At 44.5% G+C, this 18770-nt stretch overlaps 1 protein-coding gene across 4 annotated transcripts in view; it reads right to left on the reverse strand.

Moving 5' to 3' along the window:
- The window catches only part of CTBP1 (C-terminal binding protein 1), a 664453-nt gene that overhangs the window by 425944 nt on the left and 219739 nt on the right, over positions 1 to 18770 (reverse strand). For all 4 annotated transcript variants that reach the window (XM_068275626.1, XM_068275617.1, XM_068275601.1 and 1 more), the window contains exon 2: positions 11008 to 11159. In XM_068275626.1, the coding sequence (XP_068131727.1) occupies positions 11008 to 11065 (58 nt within the window). In that variant the 5' untranslated portion in view covers positions 11066 to 11159. The remainder of the gene's footprint in view (positions 1 to 11007; positions 11160 to 18770) is intronic.

Genomic DNA, 18770 nt, shown 5'->3' on the forward strand with positions numbered 1-18770 from the left:
ATGAGATTTACAGATAGGAAACTGTTATGTCCATGGCAACGACATCAGACGATGGGGAGGTTTTCACCTCAATATCCGCTACATAAACATTGCTGATGATCTATTCAAGAAAAGGTCTTTGTAGGAAAGGGGCTATCAGCTACTGATTGGGATGCAGTTCAATTTTGTGTTAGAGTTCCTCTTTAAAGTGGTATAAAACTCAGTATTTCTTCTTTGCTCTTAAAGATTATTTACAGCCTTAAACCTACTACCACAAAAAAATTTGTAGCAGAACAGCATTCAAACACAGTGGCGTAACTAAGTAACTAAGACGCTGCGGACCCCGATACAAGCTTCAAATTGGGCCCCCCAAGCACTCAATACATAACAATTCATGTGGCACACGAAAACCTGCCAAGGACAACCACAGAGTCAGAGGTGCAAGAAGGGGATGGGGAATAGTTTGTTAATGAATACTACTATTCAAAACATCTGTAGAAGTGTTTATTACCAGCACAGGATCAGTAAAGAGATAATACTGTGGTTGAGGGTAAGCCCTGGTGCAGTCACAACCTCTGCACCCCGATCGCTACGCCACTGTTCAAACAGATAAACACAGCAATTTGTTCTTCAGTGGAAAGCTTCTTGCTACAGTGGGCAGTTTCGGCCTGCATCCGAGGAGGTGATAAAATTACCTTTTGATATATTTAGTAAACATTAGCAAAGTGCTGAAACTGAGCTCTATCTGCTTCTAGTATGTGTGCAGCTGAGAAGCGATCACTAGATAGATTTTAATATATAAATACAGCTGCTATGAAATAAAATGCAATGGCAGCTTTAATGCATATGTCATTATGAATCAGAAGGGACATCGCTGTGCCATATTAAATATGCACACAGTATCAATGTGAATAATACATGGGAATGTGTTATTCAATCAGTTACAAGAGAGTCATTTAGAAAACACTGCAGCAACAAGATCAGCATTCCACTAAGGGAAGATAGAAACATCCTCACAAAGGCAGAATTCAAACAACTCACATGACAGCTGTGCTTTATTAGACATTAATTAAACAGAGCAGACCAAAGAGTAAATCCTAAGAGTTTTGTTAATTTTTGGTTTTTTAAGCTTCCTTCCAGAGGAAGCAGGATTGGGTAACTCGACAAACGTGCTCAAAGGACCCTTTAAGGGACATTAGATTATGAGCTCCTCTGCAGCAGGAATAGACAAGAATGCTGAAAATAATTACAATCACTCCGGTTACACCTGCCGGTTACAGCGCCAGGGAAGTGCCGCTTGCTGACATCTTGCCGCTGTCATCTCCTGTGAGATCAAACTTATTAGTGATTAAATATGAACATCATAGATGCTGTCAGTGCCGCTCCAGGTTGCTGCATATTCAGAGAGGCCGTCATCACCGGGGCTGTCAGGCCTAATGTTCAAACAAAAACCAGCCAAAATCTGGCCAATAGTCATTTTAAGATTAGTTACAAGTTAAAAAGCTGTAATGCTAGGTACACACTATACAATTTTCTGGCAGATTTACCTGCCAGATCAATTATTTCCAACATGTCCCATCTAAATTTCGATCAATTTTCATTTTTCCAATCCATTTGTTCCTATCGTTTTTTGTTCACTTCTATGAAAATTGATTTGAAAAAAAAAAACGATCAGAAAATCGTTTGGAAAAACAAAAATCGATCAAAATTCAGATCGGACATGTTAGAAACAATCAATCTGGCAGGTAAATCTGCCAGAAAATTGTATGGTGTGTACCTGGCATAAGAACAACAATGGCCACAATTCACTATGCTTATCTCCTGTCTTTATAAGGCATTTAGTTATAAGGCATTTAGTATTCACTAAGCAATTTACCTCAGGCAGTCCTTAAAATAAGAATTCTGTCCTTAAAGTGAACCTCCGGACTAAAAATCTACTCGGCAGCACTGAAAAGGCTTGGTGTTTCTTTAACAGTTTCACAGCATCAGAACTTTGTTTTTCTTACCAAAGCATCATTTTTAGCTAAGCTCCGCCCCATCAAAGAAATCTGCCCAGACTTTTTTTCCCTGATGCTGTGCAGAGCATGATGGGATTTCCTATATTGTTATTCACGTTGCTTAGCAACTGGGAGAGGTGCTCAGGACACTGGACAGTTGGAACTGTGTCTCATGCTCCCTGTCACCTCCTTTCAACCAAAAAGATGGCTTCCATCATGAAATCAAACATTTGCCTGTTCTTTAAAAACAAGGTGGGTAAGAGATTATATTACCTATCTATTTTAATTAACATAACTAATGTAACTTAATGACAGTATGTTTGTTTAGGCTGGAGTTCCTCTTTAAGTTAAAGTGTGTTGTCTAAAGTTAAGATTTCAATCCTTAAGAAAACTATATAATTCTAAACAAACAGACAAGATGTTAATTCACAGAGAGGAATGCAAGCAATAACAACTGTAAAGTGTGTGAGGAGTTATCATCTGGCCTGAGCTGTCATTTAGTGGATTGTTAATAGAGACTGCAGTGTAAAATGGAGGATTCTGAGCTGTCTACTTTATTTTTTTACATATATTTTATACAAAAGGGAATTATGTATAGAGAGAAATACACAGCAGGAAAACAGGGAGGGAGGAAGAGAGAGACACCAAGCTTATGTATACACACAGACACAGACCCACAGACACACACACACACACAGGCTCTCTCTCCATCTCTCCTTTTCTGGCTGCCATACACAAGCTATAGGCTGGTTGTAATCTCGCTGACAGAGGTGGCAGCAGAAGGGGCGGAGCTACATCCTGCCTGTGTACGCTCCTCCCCTCCCTGTCTACTGCTTGTAAGAGTAACTACAGAGATGCTAACTGAAGGACTGGAGTGATAAGATAACACTTTTACTATGAAAACTTATCACTTAAATAATAAGGCAAGCTTCTTTAGTGAATAAACACTTGATACTGGGAATACACAATGCGTTTTTGCAGCAGATAGATGGGCTCGATAGATAATTTCCAACATGTCCAATCTCACGTTTCATCGTTTTGCCGCTCGACTTCTGATAGAAGTGAATGAAAAAAGATAAGAAAAACGAGCAGAAGACAAGAGAATCGAGCGGCAAAAACGACCGAGCGGAGAATTGAGCGGCAGAAATGCGTCGTGTATTCCCAGCATAAAATTCCAACCAATGTGTGGTGATAAGTTTTCACTTGCCTTATTATCACCAGCATGAGCATGATCTTAGTAAAATTGTAGGAAAAAAGCCTAGAGGGTTAGCCACAGCCTAAAGTAGAAGAACATGGGGGGGGGGGGGGGGGGGATCAGTGTAGCCCAGAAACAGTGGCTAGGTCAGAGCTCATGGATCAGGGAGGCATCCCCATACATGAAGCATGCATTTCACTCCTGTCTATAAGAAGGGATGATGTTAGGAACCATGCCCTGCCAGATTGGTGGCAGTATGGACTTTGGCTACCCCAGACTTCCACTGCCCATCACAGTTGGCTCTATCCTGTTTGGAGACAGCCCTTTTATTTCCCTATCGCATCTGCAGATGGTGCATTGTGCTTGCTGACTCTCTGGTCTAATCATGCAGTAAGTGTGGCCTCTCTATTTAAGTGGCTTGCAAGTACTCAGCAGTGCAAGAACTTTGTGATTCTTGGTCTGAGTCCCTGAACATCCCTGATCTATCCTGTGTCTGCTGATTCTGTTGCCAAACCTGCATTCTGCCTTGACCTTGCTCCTTGCCTGTTTCCTTCTGTACTGGACTTGATTGTATATGGGTATATTTGTTTGGAATATGCCATGTACAGTATATATTTAGTTAGTTCACTGGGGTTTTGTGTGCACACAATATTTTTCATTGTATTTGTATTACTTGCATTTACATATAGTTTCTTTGCAATAAGCGTTATTGTACCGGATTGCAGTGGCTGGAATGTGTACTGGTTAAGGGCTCTGCCTGCACCTATTCACTGAGGAGACCTTGGGCAAGACTCCTAACAATGCTACTGCTAACACCCCTTAGTGGCTGCAGCTCTGGCACTTTGGGTCTGGCATGAGAAAAGCAAAATATGTTATTTGTCTGTCTGATATTTCTTGTCTCTGTCTCAGTATTTGCTGCAAACTGTGGTCATTCCACTGGTTGCCTGTCCAGTTTCATAACAGGAGAACTATTCCCACCAGTGGGATTTTGTCATTAAGTCCATGCATTCAAAGGCTCTGGTACAAAAACAGTTCTCGGATACGCTAAGATTAGACCACCAATATATTTTCCAAACAGGGGCCTTCCAGGCTGAAGGTAAAGCCAGTACTGTAGGTGCATAATAGTAGCAACCGTCTGCATGTAACATGGGTTCCACTAGGGAGCAGACCAGACAGCCTCCTGGTGTTCACAAGACCATCTGACAAGGAATGATGGACAGGAATAGTGAATGGCTGGTAGAAGCCTCGAATAAAACTGTAACGATTGGTGTCAGCAAGAACAGATTTTCTGATTATTGGTGATCTGCAGTATCACCAATAATACAGATGTTATACCTGATTATGTGATGATCTGCAGAATCACCAATAATACAAGTATAGCAAGACACAGGACACACAGGTGTAAGATAGTGTTTGGTGCAACAATAATGAGGAAGAGGAGATCTCCCGTGGAGCGGGTGACTCAGACAGTACTGCAGCCAGTGGACACCTGAGGAGCAGGGACCACTGACTGTGCTGCAAGGATGATCACCTGAGGAGCAGGCGATTAAGACTATACTGCAGCCAGTGGACACCTGAGGAGCAGCTGTTACAGACAGTGCTGCTAAGGCTGATCACCTGAGGAGCAGGTGATTAAGACTACACTGCAGCCAAGGGACACATGAGGAGCAGGTGTTACAGACAGTGCTGCAGTTGGGCTTCACCTGAGGAGCAGGTGAAATGCCACAGATCCCTCGCCAGTGGCTAGGCCCACTGGTGAGGCAAGAAAGGTCAGACAAGCCGAGTAGGCAACGTACGGACAGATAAGGTACAAAGACAGAAGACTGATTCAATGGGCTCGATTCACAAAGCGGTGCTAACCCAGTTAGCATGCCTAAAAGACTTTAGGCATGATAACCATTGCACCATGCTGGTGAAAAGCCAGTTTAGGCGTGATAAGTTTAGGTGTGATAAGTTTAGGTGTGATAAGTTTAGGCATGCTAAGTTTAGATAAGTTTAGATCGCTTGCAAAGTCCCGCACGCAAAGCAGCGCCATTAAACTTTATACAAAGTGCACCAGTCTTTGCTAGCGTAAAACTTTTGATCAGCTGTGCACTGCGGTGCTAACGCAGTTGGCGCTTAAACTTAGCATGCCTAAACTTATCACACCTAAACTTATCATGCCTAAACTTATCACACCTAAACTTATCACTCCTAAACTTATCATGCCTAAACTGAGTTTAGGCATGATAAAGGGCTTTTTACCAGGGTGCTAACTGTTAGCACCGCTTTGTGAATCAGGCCCAATGTCAGGTTCAGGCAGAGTCGGCAACATGAATGAGATGAGCAGAGGTACAGAGTCAGTAAGCAGGAGAATAGTCAATGGAAGCAGAAGGTCATAACAGATAATACAATTAATTAGTACTTTAAGCTATCAACAGAATCTGGCTAAGTGTGGATCCCCAGCTCCAGCTGGTTCTAGCACACTTTGGGATCTGACTAGGTCTGAGCGCTCACATGTTAGCCTTTGCAATAGCAGACACGGAGCAACTGACAGACTACCACTATATATGCATAGCAGCTCCGCAGCGCCGCCCCAGTCAATCAGCCAATCCGAGATAGTGTTTGGAGTCAGCTGACCTGACAGATCAGCTGACTCCCCTTCTATTCACATAAAGGTCCTGTCGCCTGGCGCGCGCGCGCATAGCCCTCAATCTATGTGCAACAGAAGGACCAGGCAGAGCACCAACATGTAACTGTGCGGCCGAAGTCGGCGGCTGATACGCGGAGCTGGCCGCCATGCCGCTTGTCTCCGCGGCGGCATCTCCGCTAACCATTACAAAAACCAGTGTAAATGGCTGATGCTGATCGTAGGACAAAATAAGGCTGGGACAGGCTACAAATAAACACAGTTGCAAAGCGTGTTGAGATCAGAGCAGGCAGAGTACAAGTAGAGTTGAACTGGCCAGAGTGATATGTCAGGAGATCAGAGCAAGTGTAAAGGTGGCCATTAGGGTTGCTCATACCGGGTAGCTACAAGTATGTAGCTACTTGGAATCAAAATTTAAATTACCCAGAGCTGCTCGCGGGAGAGGGGGGGGGATTAACTTACCCATGCAGCCTGGATCTGATGCTCTCCTCCTGCGTTCCACATCACGTTCCACGTCACTCCCACACTTCCTCCTTCAACCCAGAACCCAGCTTGTTAATAAGTGTTTTCTCAAACTGTAAAGTAGGATTCCTACAATCTCCTTGATGAACATTTCACCACTTTCTGTAACAGTGGGGGCTGGGAGACCAATTATATGCTAGAAAAGGCCCATCTTGGCAAGTCATTAGAGTTGAGCTACCTAACTATTCATTAAAGGAATACTGTAGGGGGGGTCGGTGGGAAATGAGTTGAACTTACCCGGGGCTTCTAACGGTCCCCCGCAGATATCCTGTGCCTGCGCAGCCACTCACAGATGCTCCGGCCCCGCCTCCGGTTAACTTCTGGAATTTCAGACTTTAAAGTCTGAAAACTACTGCACCTGCGTTGCCATGTCCTCAATCCCGCTGATGTCACCAGGAGCATACTGTGCAGGCACAGACCATACTGGGCCTGCACAGTATGCTTCTGGTGACATCAGTGGGAGCGAGGACACAGCAACGCAGGCGCAGTTGTTTTCAGACTTTACAGTCTGAAATTCCAGAAGTGAACCAGAGGCGGGGCCGGAGCATCTGTGAGTGGCTGGGCGGGCACAGGATGTCTGCGGGGGACCATTAGAAGCCCCGGGAAAGTTCAACTCATTTTCCCCCGACCCCCCCTACAGTATCCCTTTAAAGCTATGTATAACTTCAGTCAGCGAGGCTTCTGCTGCTAGTGGGAGGAGCAACAACGGGACATGAGGGAGCAGTTTCTGGAGGAAAGGGTGAGCATAGGAACTATGGACTTACCTGCCGATTGTTGCTTAAAGGACACCTGAGCTGAGTGGTGGAAAGATTATATGTACTTACCTTAGGGCTTCTTTCAGCCACTACCAGTTTATTAGGTCCCTTGCTGTAGTTCCGCTGGCCTCCAGGATGCCACTGTACCCTTCTAAAGATCGATGACCACAGCTGTGGTTGCAGGCTACTGTGCATGCGTGGGCGTGTCCAGGCGCCTCTCTCGATTGCTCCGTGGCTAGGAGCATTCTGCACTTGCGCAGTTCACAAAAAACTGGACTGTGCAACTGAAAAAATCACTTTGATGAAGGCAAATTCAGGATAACATTGTTATTTTTCACCTTTCTCAGTTAAATAAGCGTCATTTTGCTTAGAGTACTGCTGACTACACATGCAGTTATCTTAAAAACTGATTTTATTTTCCGCTTTCTCTCTGAATGTATTCATACCATGCTTTGAAATTGTAATAAAAACATGTAAAAATAAATTATTATTTTTTTAAACAATCACAAAAGAATCTAAAGTGATGATTCGCTTTCTTTAAAAGAGACAGATGATTATTATTATTTTTTATTTATATAGCGCCAACATTTAATGTGGCACACAATTGCAACATTGTACAAAACCTTTTCATCAAAAATTCTGCATCTGTTTGATAAAATGATTGTGTTGACCGAAAACATTTCCAATAAATCCATAATTTGCAAGTCTATAACTTGATGTACATGCAAGAATTGTACTGAATCAATCATTTGAGCCCTAAAGTATGTACCCAGCCCTGCCAGGACATAGAGACGGCCTGGATTTGGAGGTAGTCCATACTGGCTGCGTTAGCTGCTGTGGGTATTTCTACTGTACATACACTGTTATCAATATTATCAGTATCTTTTATACATATTCCCCCCTCACTTCTTTTTAATTTTTGTGTTATTAAATGTTCAGATTTAGACACCATAGTAAATTCCTAACTCAGACACCTCGGATAGAAGCTGACTGTGTAACAACCAAACTTCACAGTAGCTGGTGAATGAGATGCAATTTTTTTTTATATACTTACAAAACATAAAAGAGACCAACAATAACAATCATCTACTAATTAAGAGACAACGCATACCTTATGGTGGCCACTAATCATCCAATCGTTTTCAACCAATTTTACAAACTCCTTTCAGTATAAGAGTAAATTGAGTGGTTATATTGACCTAGCCGACCTGTGGCGTAGCATACGCCGCATAAGGGGGTAGCGGGCAGGAAGGGGGTATTGGGCACAGCGGCGGGGAGGGGGGTCGGACCCCGACTCCCTCACCTGGGTCCCCCATGTGCGCTCCCCCTCCCAGCTTAATTTTGCGGCGAGGAGGGGTGTCGGACCCCCCCTCCCTCACCTGGGTCCCCCATCTGCACTCCCCCTCTAGCTTAAGCTCAGCAGAAGCCGCCGCTATTAGTAAGAAGCAGCGGGCGAGGATGACTCACCTCTTCCGCGTTCCAGCCACGTCACTTCCTGCAATGCCGTACACTGCATTGTAAGTGGATGTCATTGCAGGAAGTGACGACAGTGGAACGCACCCTGGAACGCGGAAGAGGTGAGTCATCCCTGCCCACTGCCTCTTACTAATAGCGGCGGCTGCTGCTCAACTTAAGCTAGAGGAGGAGCGCAGATGGGGGTCCCAGGTGAGTGAGGGGGGGTCCGACCCCTCTCCCTGCCACTGTGCCCAATACCCCCTTCCTGCCTGCTACCCCCTCCAGCTCGGCGGCAAGTGTAGGACCACCCCTTCTTCTTGCTTGAAGGTTGAGGCATTTAGCCTATTATATATATATATAGATGGATAATTTAGGCAGTTCCCTTATATTACATAGAAATGGTAAAATTGGATTAATAAGATTGGATCATTAGTGGCCACCATTGTAAACACCGCTCAGTCCAGTGCTGTCCAGGCCCTTTTAGCGAGGTGCTTCACCCGGCTAGTTTTGGTGAGCACCCGGCTATCATCAGCTCACTTCTACCTATGCTGTAAGCAGAGTTACCCAGAAAAGCGCCAGCCCTGCATTCTCCCATCACGCCCCATCCGGCTACTTTTTCACGGCACCCAGCTGGAAAAATATTCTGGAAAAATACTCTGGGGAGAACACTGCAGTCACATCACAAAATTAGTAAGAGAGATATACAATGGGAATGCAGAGAAGAATGTAAATCTCATAACAAAAATTCCATGAGACGGAATAGACCAGCCCATAATAGGAGGAGGAGTAAAAACTGACTATAGACACATTGATGATCATCCCCCTCCTCTCTTCTTTAAACTTTTCTATGATGACTGGTCCTTGGCTCTGGTCGCCACAAGATCCTCTAGATCTTGCTTGTTTGTCTGATGTGTTATGTTGTTTTATTGTGTACATGATCACTATCCTGGTCCGGGCTTTCTGGTAAATGATGCCCCGTGCTGCCAGAATGTCTCCTAGCCATGGTCCACCACATCCGTGAGCTCCCCTGCGTGGGATGCCTCTATATTTTTCTTCTCTCACTCATGTACAACAACTGTTTGACTGTTACTGTTATTGTTAAACATTCAATAAAAATACTGGAACCAAAAATGAAGTATAGACCATGAAATACAGGAGATAGAGCATATTGTACAGTATATACTGTTTATGAACATATACTGTTTATGAAGTTATATTTGATTTTTGCTTCTGACATTGTTTGCATGTGCTAACAATGTCAAAGGCAAAAATCAAATATAACTTCGTAAACAGTCAATACTATTAGGTTTGATATCCAAATTAGCAATGGTGGAGTTGTTACTCTTTAACAAAGGGTCCCAGACGTAAATAGAATTTAGAAATTGACCCCTTTGCCATGCGGGTAAATAAGCAAAGGGCAGAGTTAATTAATGTCATCCGTAAATTAAGAGGGAGCTCAATTTTCCTGTTCTACTTCAATTAAATCAACTTTTTTTTTTTTAAAGTAACAGAAGCGGGGAAAAAAACGTATGATATACAGTGAATTGTATGTGTAGTAATTAATAGAACATAAGTAGCAAAGAAAAGAGTATCATTTTTTTGTATTTTCAGTTACAGTATATAGCTTTTTTATTATACCATTGCTTCATTCTGTCATATTTGCAACTTACAAACGGCACTCTGTATTTTAAACTATAAAACAGAGCAGAGTTGATGACCCTTTGAACTTCCCTGCAGTAAAACCTTATCTCAAGCTGTCTCTCGCTCTTTATTTGATGTATAAGTGCTTCAGAAAACAGGAAACTTGGGTTGAAGAGCTCAGAGAAGCTATTTTGCATAAATAACAACTGAAGTTTCTTAACTCATCCTGTACTGGAAAACAACTTGAGACTCGTATCTGTGCAACTAATGTTCTATCTCTTATCTGTACTACACATACGATTCATTATATCACAAGTTTATTTTGCTTTCAATGAAAAAAAGGAGTATAACTAACAAATTTCTATTGCTATTCAGAGGCCACTCTTCCACCAATTCCAGTAGGCAAACCTTATAAGTAGGAATAACCGGGGGATTCCATTTATCTTTCATAAAGATGGGGACTTTATTCCAGAACACCTGGATGCGTGGACCATCCCAAGTCATATGTTTATACATTCCAGGACGAATACCGCATCTCCAAGAGATGCAATAGCTTAGTTGCATGCACACTATATCTGGCTTGGAAATGGACCAATCAAACAAACTTCCTGTCAATTTTGATTGGCCCACTTCCAGGCTGTATACAAATGCATGCCTAACAGAATGATTTGCATCTCACTGAGCATCTCTACTTCCGGGAGAGTGAAGGGCCTGCTCTGTGGCCTGGATGTCGGCCAACTGCAAGTTCCACATGACATTTCTAGAATACACAGAGAGCGGGAAAACAGGTTTGATTTTACTTTGTAGACTCAGAAGAAAATGAGAGGCGCTTACCTTCAAATATCCGATCTAATCTCTGCCGCTTGACTTTGTGTTTGTCCATGAGAGACATGAGATGGGCAGTAATTGTGGACTCGCAATTTTCCACCACTGCTGCGGAGATGACCAACCAAGAAAAAAATAAAATGGTCCTTTCAGAAGATCACCTGTAAGGAGAAGACCTTAATGAGACTTTTCAAGAAGACGTGGACACTCTCATTGCACTTACTGGATGTAAGATGGAGGAACTAACGGCAGTAGTCAGAAGCAAGCCACTTAAAGTAAATGTGAACGCGCGCAAAAGATAAGAAAAGTTTGATACTTACCTACAAAGAAGGATGGCTCTGGATGCCATAGTGCCTTCCTGGTCCGCTCTACAGGACGTAGAGCAGACCGGGAAGGCTCTATGGCATCCAGAGCCATCCTTCTTTGTAGGTAAGTATCAAACTTTTGGTATTTCCACCACCAAACCCAAGTAAAGAAGGAAGATGAGAGGCTAGTTAGGTAGGCTGTCTGTGTTTTGCATTTGGACTATTTGAATCAAAGGACTGGCTAGTTAGAAATCCAACTCTTGTAGCATGTAATGGTCCCATTAATGTTTCAGTATGGTTTATCATGATTATTTTCCAAGTTCCATCAACATGAATCATGGCGCGTTATAGTTTACATCGGAGACAAACACTTCACAGGTAGTAAATCACATATGCCGAAAAAATGCATCATTTGAAACAAACACCAAAAAAGGGTTTTGAAGCAAATCAGTGACAGTTGGTTACAGTCTGACTTGGTCCGAACTGGAGAGAAACTGTCACTTGCATAGCTGAATGTTAACTCTTTCAGTCAGAGAAAGAAAAAACGGAAAACAGTCTAGTTATTTGTAGACTTGGTACTGTATGGAGAGAAACTGTCACTTGCATAGCTGAATGTTAACTCTTTCAGTCAGAGAAAGAAAAAAAACGGAAAACAGTCTAGTTATTTGTAGACTTGGTACTGTATGGAGAGAAACTGTCACTTGCATAGCTGAATGTTAACTCTTTCAGTCAGAGAAAGAAAAAAAAACGGAAAACAGCCTAGTTATTTGTAGGCTTGGTACTGTACATACACATTTATCTCATCCGTTTACTTTCACCCCGGTATGCCATTAAGTATTGCTGACATGACATTCTATTTGCTCTGCTGTTGATATCATTAAAAGGGCACAGGAGGTGTCGTGTACGTTGGAACAATCACCATCTTTTGTGTGTTCTTGCCCCGCAGTAAGAGGTTACGACTGCTGCATTACATAACACATTCTTGGCCATGCCTATCGTACCTTAATCCTGTGAGAGTAGCTGTGCATAGGCCGAGCCTTGCGCCTTGCCAGCCAGGCACACACACATCCATTTGTGAGACGTACATCTTAATACCACTGCAGCACAAACAAACAGCACTCAGCGCATAGAAGCTTTTGAAAGCAATTCAAGGACACTTTACTTAAGAAAATCAGAAGAGTTGAGCATACAGAATAGAGGGATGAATGCAGTTTTACTGATACACACATAAAACACCATTTAGAGGTATAGATTTGTGTGAGACAATACGCTGCAGTGAACAAAAGCAAAACAAATAAAAAATGAGTTTTCTGCAAACTCTGGATGTCCTTGTATACATCAAATAATGTATGTGTGGAGAAACCTTCAAGATATGTAAACATGCTGTCACTCTTGTACAGTTAGCCATTAAAGGTATCACCTAAACAACTTTTGTTGTTATGTCTTCGGATTCATTCTTAAAGGGAACCCGAGGTGAGAGACATATGGAGGCTGACATATTTATTCCCTTTTAGGCAAGGTTTCCTCTTGTACGATTTTTCCATGAATTTTTTTGTAATATATGAAAACCAATGATTGTAAATGAGCTAGTTTTCATTTCATGCACATTTTTGCATGATTAAATGCAACACGTTTAAGTGCAAGAGGGGAAGATAAATGAGCCATTTTTTTTTAAACTTGTGCCAGAAACAAAAAGTGAGCCGAGCATTACAGAGTTGAGCTGTGGCTACACAGCCAATACACCACACCAAAACACAGGGCACCACCTTAAAAAGACACTGAAGCGAAAACAAAATTATGATATAATGATTTGTATGTGTAGTACAGCTAAGAAGTAAAACATTAGGAGCAGAGACATTAGTCTAATATTGGTACCAGTACAGGAAGAGTTAAGAAACGCCAGTTGTTATCTATGCAAATTGAGCTCCACCACTTTCAAAGTCACAGCAAGCTCTGTCTTCTAAAGGCTTGTTATCTCAAGTGTCAGTAGGTATCTTCTTTTTCTCTCCAGAGGACAGGTCAACAGTTCACTGGCCTGCTCTGTAAACACATTTAGAATGCTGAGTAGTGTGTAAACTGCAAATATTAGAAAATGATGCAATGTTATATAAAAAACGATATAACTGGAAATAAAAATATGAGAATATTTTCTTTGCTACTAATGTTGTAGTAATTATCCGTACTACAAAACCAATTCATTATATCATAATTTTTTTTCACTTCAGTGTCTCTTTAACCACTTGCCGACCGCGCACTCATACCGCGCGTCGGCAAAGGCTAATTAATCAGGAAGCAGCCGCTCGCGCGAGCGGCTGCTTCCTGTCAATTTACGGCGGGGGGCTCTGTGAATAGCCTGCGGGCCGCCGATCGCGGCTCGCAGGCTAAATGTAAACACAAGCGGAAATAATCTGCTTTGTTTACATTGTACGCCGCTGCTGCGCAGCAGCGCCGTATGGCAGATCGGCGATCCCCGGCCAATCAGCGGCCGGGGATCGCCGCCATGTGACAGGGGACAGCCTGTCACTGGCTGCACAGGACGGATAGCGTCCTGTGCAGCCCGGATTGCTAGAGGGGAAAGGTATGAGAGGGAGGGGGGGAATTTTGCCACGGAGGGGGGCTTTGAGGTGCCCCCCCCGCAACACCCAGGCAAGGCAGGAGCGATCAGACCCCCCCAGCACATCATCCCCCTAGTGGGGAAAAAAGGGGGGCGATCTGGTCGCTCTGCCTGCACCCTGATCTGTGCTGGGGGCTGCACAGCCCACCCAGCACAGATCAGCTAAAACAGAGCTGGTCCTTAAGGGGGGGTAAAGGGTGGGTCCTCAAGTGGTTAAAGAGTACCTGAGATGTCGTGTGTGGGCCAATTTATACTTTCCCGAGGCTTCCTCCAGCCCTATGAGATTAGCAATGGAATGCTCCAGGCTGAGGGAGCATGATGGCGGTTGCGCGCGTGGCCTAGTCACGCATGTGCAGGAGACCGCAGCCAGCCTGATTACTGGAAGGTGTTCTGAGAGAAAGGATCGGTGGGGGAGGATGTCAAGGGACTCCAAGCACCTCATGTGGCTGGAGGAAGACCCAGGTAAGTATAAAATGCCCCACACACACGACATCTCTGGTTTACTTGAACTGTCTTACTTCAGGAAGAGTATCTGAAGCTGGAGTTCTGCTTTACAACCAAAGACACTAAAGCAGCATAAGGATAGTGTGTGCTCTCCCGTTCGGCTGCTATGAGGTTACATGAGCTGTGCAGAGGGCTTGGCTCCTGTCACTGCGGAAATAATTCTGCCGTTTTATTTGTTTGCTTCACTGATAAGGTATTTGTAGAAGACAAAAGGTTCAGTTATGAGGCTTCCAGCCTAATCTTGCCTAAAGATTCCACTCAGCTCAATAAGAGGTGAGAACATGCCATGGGCAGTAATACAATTGTACATCTTAGTCTAAGGCCCTGTTCACAGCGCTCAGTTGCACTGCAGAATAGTTCTGCATATCAACTCACTGACTGACTGCGTTTTGCAACTGACCACTGTAAAGCTAGACTAAACACCGAATGCGGTACTCTACCAAACCGTTTATTTTTTACCGATCTTGTCTTTTTGAATTTAAGCTATTATTGTGTCAGGCAGAAAGCCTTTGGCTAGGTTCACAGTGGTCAGTTGCATGGCGCATGCGTTATAATGTGTGTGAGCTGCAATGGAGACTAGAAATAGGCTTAAATACCAAGCCTGCATGCAGCGAGTTATCGATCAGTTATAATGCACAGATGTAAATAGCCCCATAGAATTGTATGGGCAGTGAGTTATCATGCAGAATTTTTCTGCAGTGCAACTGAGGCACTGTGAATGGGGCCTTTAAAGAGATTGCCTAATTTGGTGCCTGCGTTGGTATCGGCGGGTTGTTTGGTAGTTGGAGACTACCTGCATTTATATTTCTGCCAGGAGATGGGCTTAAAGAGTACCTGAGACGGCGTGTGTGGGCCTATTCATACTTACCTGGGGCATCCTCCAACCCCATGAGGTGCCTGGGCTCCCTCGCCATCCTCTCCGGCAGCTCTATTCTCTCTGTAACCCTCTCGTAAAACCTGCCAGTCGTGCCCTTCTGCACATGCGCGGCCTGGCCACGTGCGCTCCCGTGCGTGTTCGGGAGAGGAGCCGTGCATGCGGAAAAGAGCGCGGTCAGCCTGGTTACCGAGAGGATTTCAGAGAGAACAAAACAGGGAGCCCAAGCACCTCATGGGGCTGGAGGGAGTCCTAGGTTAATAGGCCAACATACGCCAACGCAGGTTCACTTTAAATTTGCATCAGACAAATGGAATGTAGCGGACAGGAACTATTGGCAGCTTCAGTAAAAAAACATAGTTGTATCGGTCACCCCCCTTTAGCTGTAAATAACCTGTCTACACATTCATCCTTCTTAGCAAGTATGTGTCTATAATAGGTGTGATTCACACTAAATGAGATTTATTTACTTGTGACTGTGGGATGAAATAGAAGTTCAGGGAAGAGCGAGAGTCGCTATCCGAGGGGAATAAGCGATTGTTATCTAGCAGAACGCTCGGCTTGCAGCTGCAAGGTTCTATTCCGCCAACCAAATCATGCTTTGAAATATTGATTTAAAGAGGCGTTAAGAAATATTGCTTTCAGCATTCATTTAACAAAGCATTTGTGATCCAGAAGAAGTCATTGTAGAAAGGACAAGAAATGGAGATGGGTTTGGAAACTGTCCATTACGGTATTATGTGAGTGCAAAGCTAGGTTCACCCGGTCCCTGGACCTTGCCTTAGAGTGGGGGTGTCAAACTCAAATACAAAGTGGGATAAATTTGAACATTGGGACTAAGTGGCGGGCCAACCTCAATGTCTAGTGGCCACCTCTCTCCCTTTATAAAGTTCCCTGGTGTCTAGTACCCTCCCTCCCCTATACAGTTCCTTAGCATCTAATGGTCTCTTCCCTTTCCTGATGTCTAGTGGCCCCCTCCTTCCCCTATACAGTTCCCTGGTGTCTAATGTTCATCCCTCCCCTATACAGTTCCCTGGTGTCTAGTGCCCCCCTCCCTCCTCTATACAGTTCCCTTTTGTCTAGTGCTTCACCCTTCCCTATACAGTTCACTGGTGTCTAGTGCCCTCCTTCCTCTATACAGTTCCCTGGTGTCTAGTGCCCTGCCTCCCCTATACAGTTCTCTGGTGTCTAGTGCCCTCCTTCCCCTATACAGTTCCTGGTGTCTAGAGGCGCCCACCTTCCCCTATACAGTTCCCTGGTGTCTAGTGCCCTGCCTCCCCTATACAGTTCCTGGTGCCTAGAGGCGCCCCCCCCCCCCTCCCCTATACAGTTCCTGGTGCCTAGAGGCGCCCACCCTCCCCTATACAGTTCACTGGTGTCTAGAGGCGCCCTCCCTCCCCTATACAGTTCCCTGGTGTTTAAAGGCTCCCTCCCTCCGCTATACATCGAGTGCCCTCCCTCCCCTATACAGTTCCCTGGTGTCTAGTGCCCTGCCTCCCCTATACAGTTCCTGGTGCCTAGAGGCGCCCACCCTCCCCTATACAGTTCACTGGTGTCTAGAGGCGCCCACCCTCCCCTATACAGTTCCCTGGTGTTTAAAGGCTCCCTCCCTCCGCTATACATCTAGTGCCCTTCCTCCCCTATACAGTTCCCTGGTGTCTAGTACCCCATCTTTCCCCATAAAGTTACCTGGTGTCTAGTGCCCTCCCTCCCTTATACAGTTCCCTGGTTTTCTGGTGACCCCTCCTTTCCACCTCCCATAAACAGTTCCCTGGTGTCTAGTGTCCTCCCTCCCTTATACAGTTCCCTGGTTTTCTGGTGACCCCTCCTTTCCACCTCCCATAAACAGTTCCCTGGTGTCTAGAGCATCCCCCCTACCCCATATGGCTTCTCTGGTGATCTAGGGCTTCGCCCCAGTATATAGCTTCCCTGGTAGTCTAAAGTAGGCCAATCATAATGCAAAGTGGGGAAACCACTTGCAGGCCAAATCCAATGGCTTCCAAATCTAATGGCTCCACTGGCCAGAGTTTGACATGTATGCCTTAGAGCAGGGGTCAGGAACCTTTTTGGCTGAGAGAGCCATAAGCACCACATATTTTAAAATGTAATTCTGTGAGAGCCGTACAGTATGTTTCAAACTGGCACGGTGTGCATGCGCAGCAGAGGGCTTGTGTCCCTGTTGCCATGGTAATGTGTATACAGTTGATCCACAAGGCAGTGGAAATGTCAGGCACATCTTCAGCTTCTCTTGGGTTTCAGCAACATCAGCAATTTCTCCCGAGAGCCAGACAGGAGAAATACCGACTAACAGCTTGTACAATTAGCTAGCTGACTTGGGGGTTGATTCACTTGGTAGGACGAGATCCTTGCACTTTGTCCCAATAAGGCTGCCTGTCAAGTGACAGGCAGACTATTGGGCCAATCAATGTGCTGGGATCTCGTCCTACAAAGTCACTGGATCTGACCGAATCCAGAGTGGGACAATTGGAGCAGCTGTTAGTTTTGGGGTAGCGCGAGTAAGTCAGTAGCGCATGCTACAGCAGTAGCCTACTTTGAAAATGTTACTTGCGCTGCCACACTTAGTTGCGCTGCTTGATCAGTGTAGCTTAGTGAATCAACCCCTATTGATTTGTCTGTGAGCCAGATGTAGCCATCAAAAGAGCCACATCTGGCTCCCGAGCCACAGGTTCCCTACCCCTGCCTTAGAGGAAACCTAAACTGAGAGGAATTTAGAAGGCACCATTACTGACACACATCTTTCCTCTTCCTATTTAACATGCTGCAATTTATCACAGGCGGCGACATCTTTTGTCCTGTCAGGTGATCTCTGTGGAATGTTTGTTTACTGAGAGATCTAAAGCCAGTAGAAAATATACCTGGTCTCCCAGAATCCTAGGGGGGAGGGTTGTGTGATGGGGGGATTCAGCATATCTAATCAACTAAGCCTAAGCATCACTGGGAGGACATGGTTACGTACACTATACAAGATATAGATATTGGAATTCTTTCTGGTGCTGATATAAGAGGAAAAATGACCATATAAATGGGCACCCTGAATAATTACTGCATTCTGCTATATGTTGCAACTGTACCTTTTTAAAATACTGAATATACTCGAGTATAAGCCTAACTTTTGGCCCAAAAGTGGGGGTCTCGGCTTATACTCGAGTCACTACTCTTTGAGTATCCCCAACTGTGCCCCCACTATATGCACAGTGGTGCATAATCTGAGGGAGACCACACACTTGACATTTCCATGGGAGGTCCCAGCTAACCTCATCTCGAGTTGTAGCCTTGGAAGCCATACAGGGACAGTGTCTACTGAGTGGTGAGAATCCTCACATTGCTATATCAAGTTTTAGATACATGACTATGTGGCTCTGCATTCCTTGCTTTATCTTTATGCCAGCTTAAACTTTAAAACAGGAGTTCTTTGCATGTCCATCTCCATTGTAGGCCTATGTTCTGGCTTATT

The sequence above is a fragment of the Hyperolius riggenbachi genome, chromosome 1, assembly GCF_040937935.1.
Source record: "Hyperolius riggenbachi isolate aHypRig1 chromosome 1, aHypRig1.pri, whole genome shotgun sequence".
In the NCBI taxonomy this organism is placed as follows: domain Eukaryota; kingdom Metazoa; phylum Chordata; class Amphibia; order Anura; family Hyperoliidae; genus Hyperolius; species Hyperolius riggenbachi.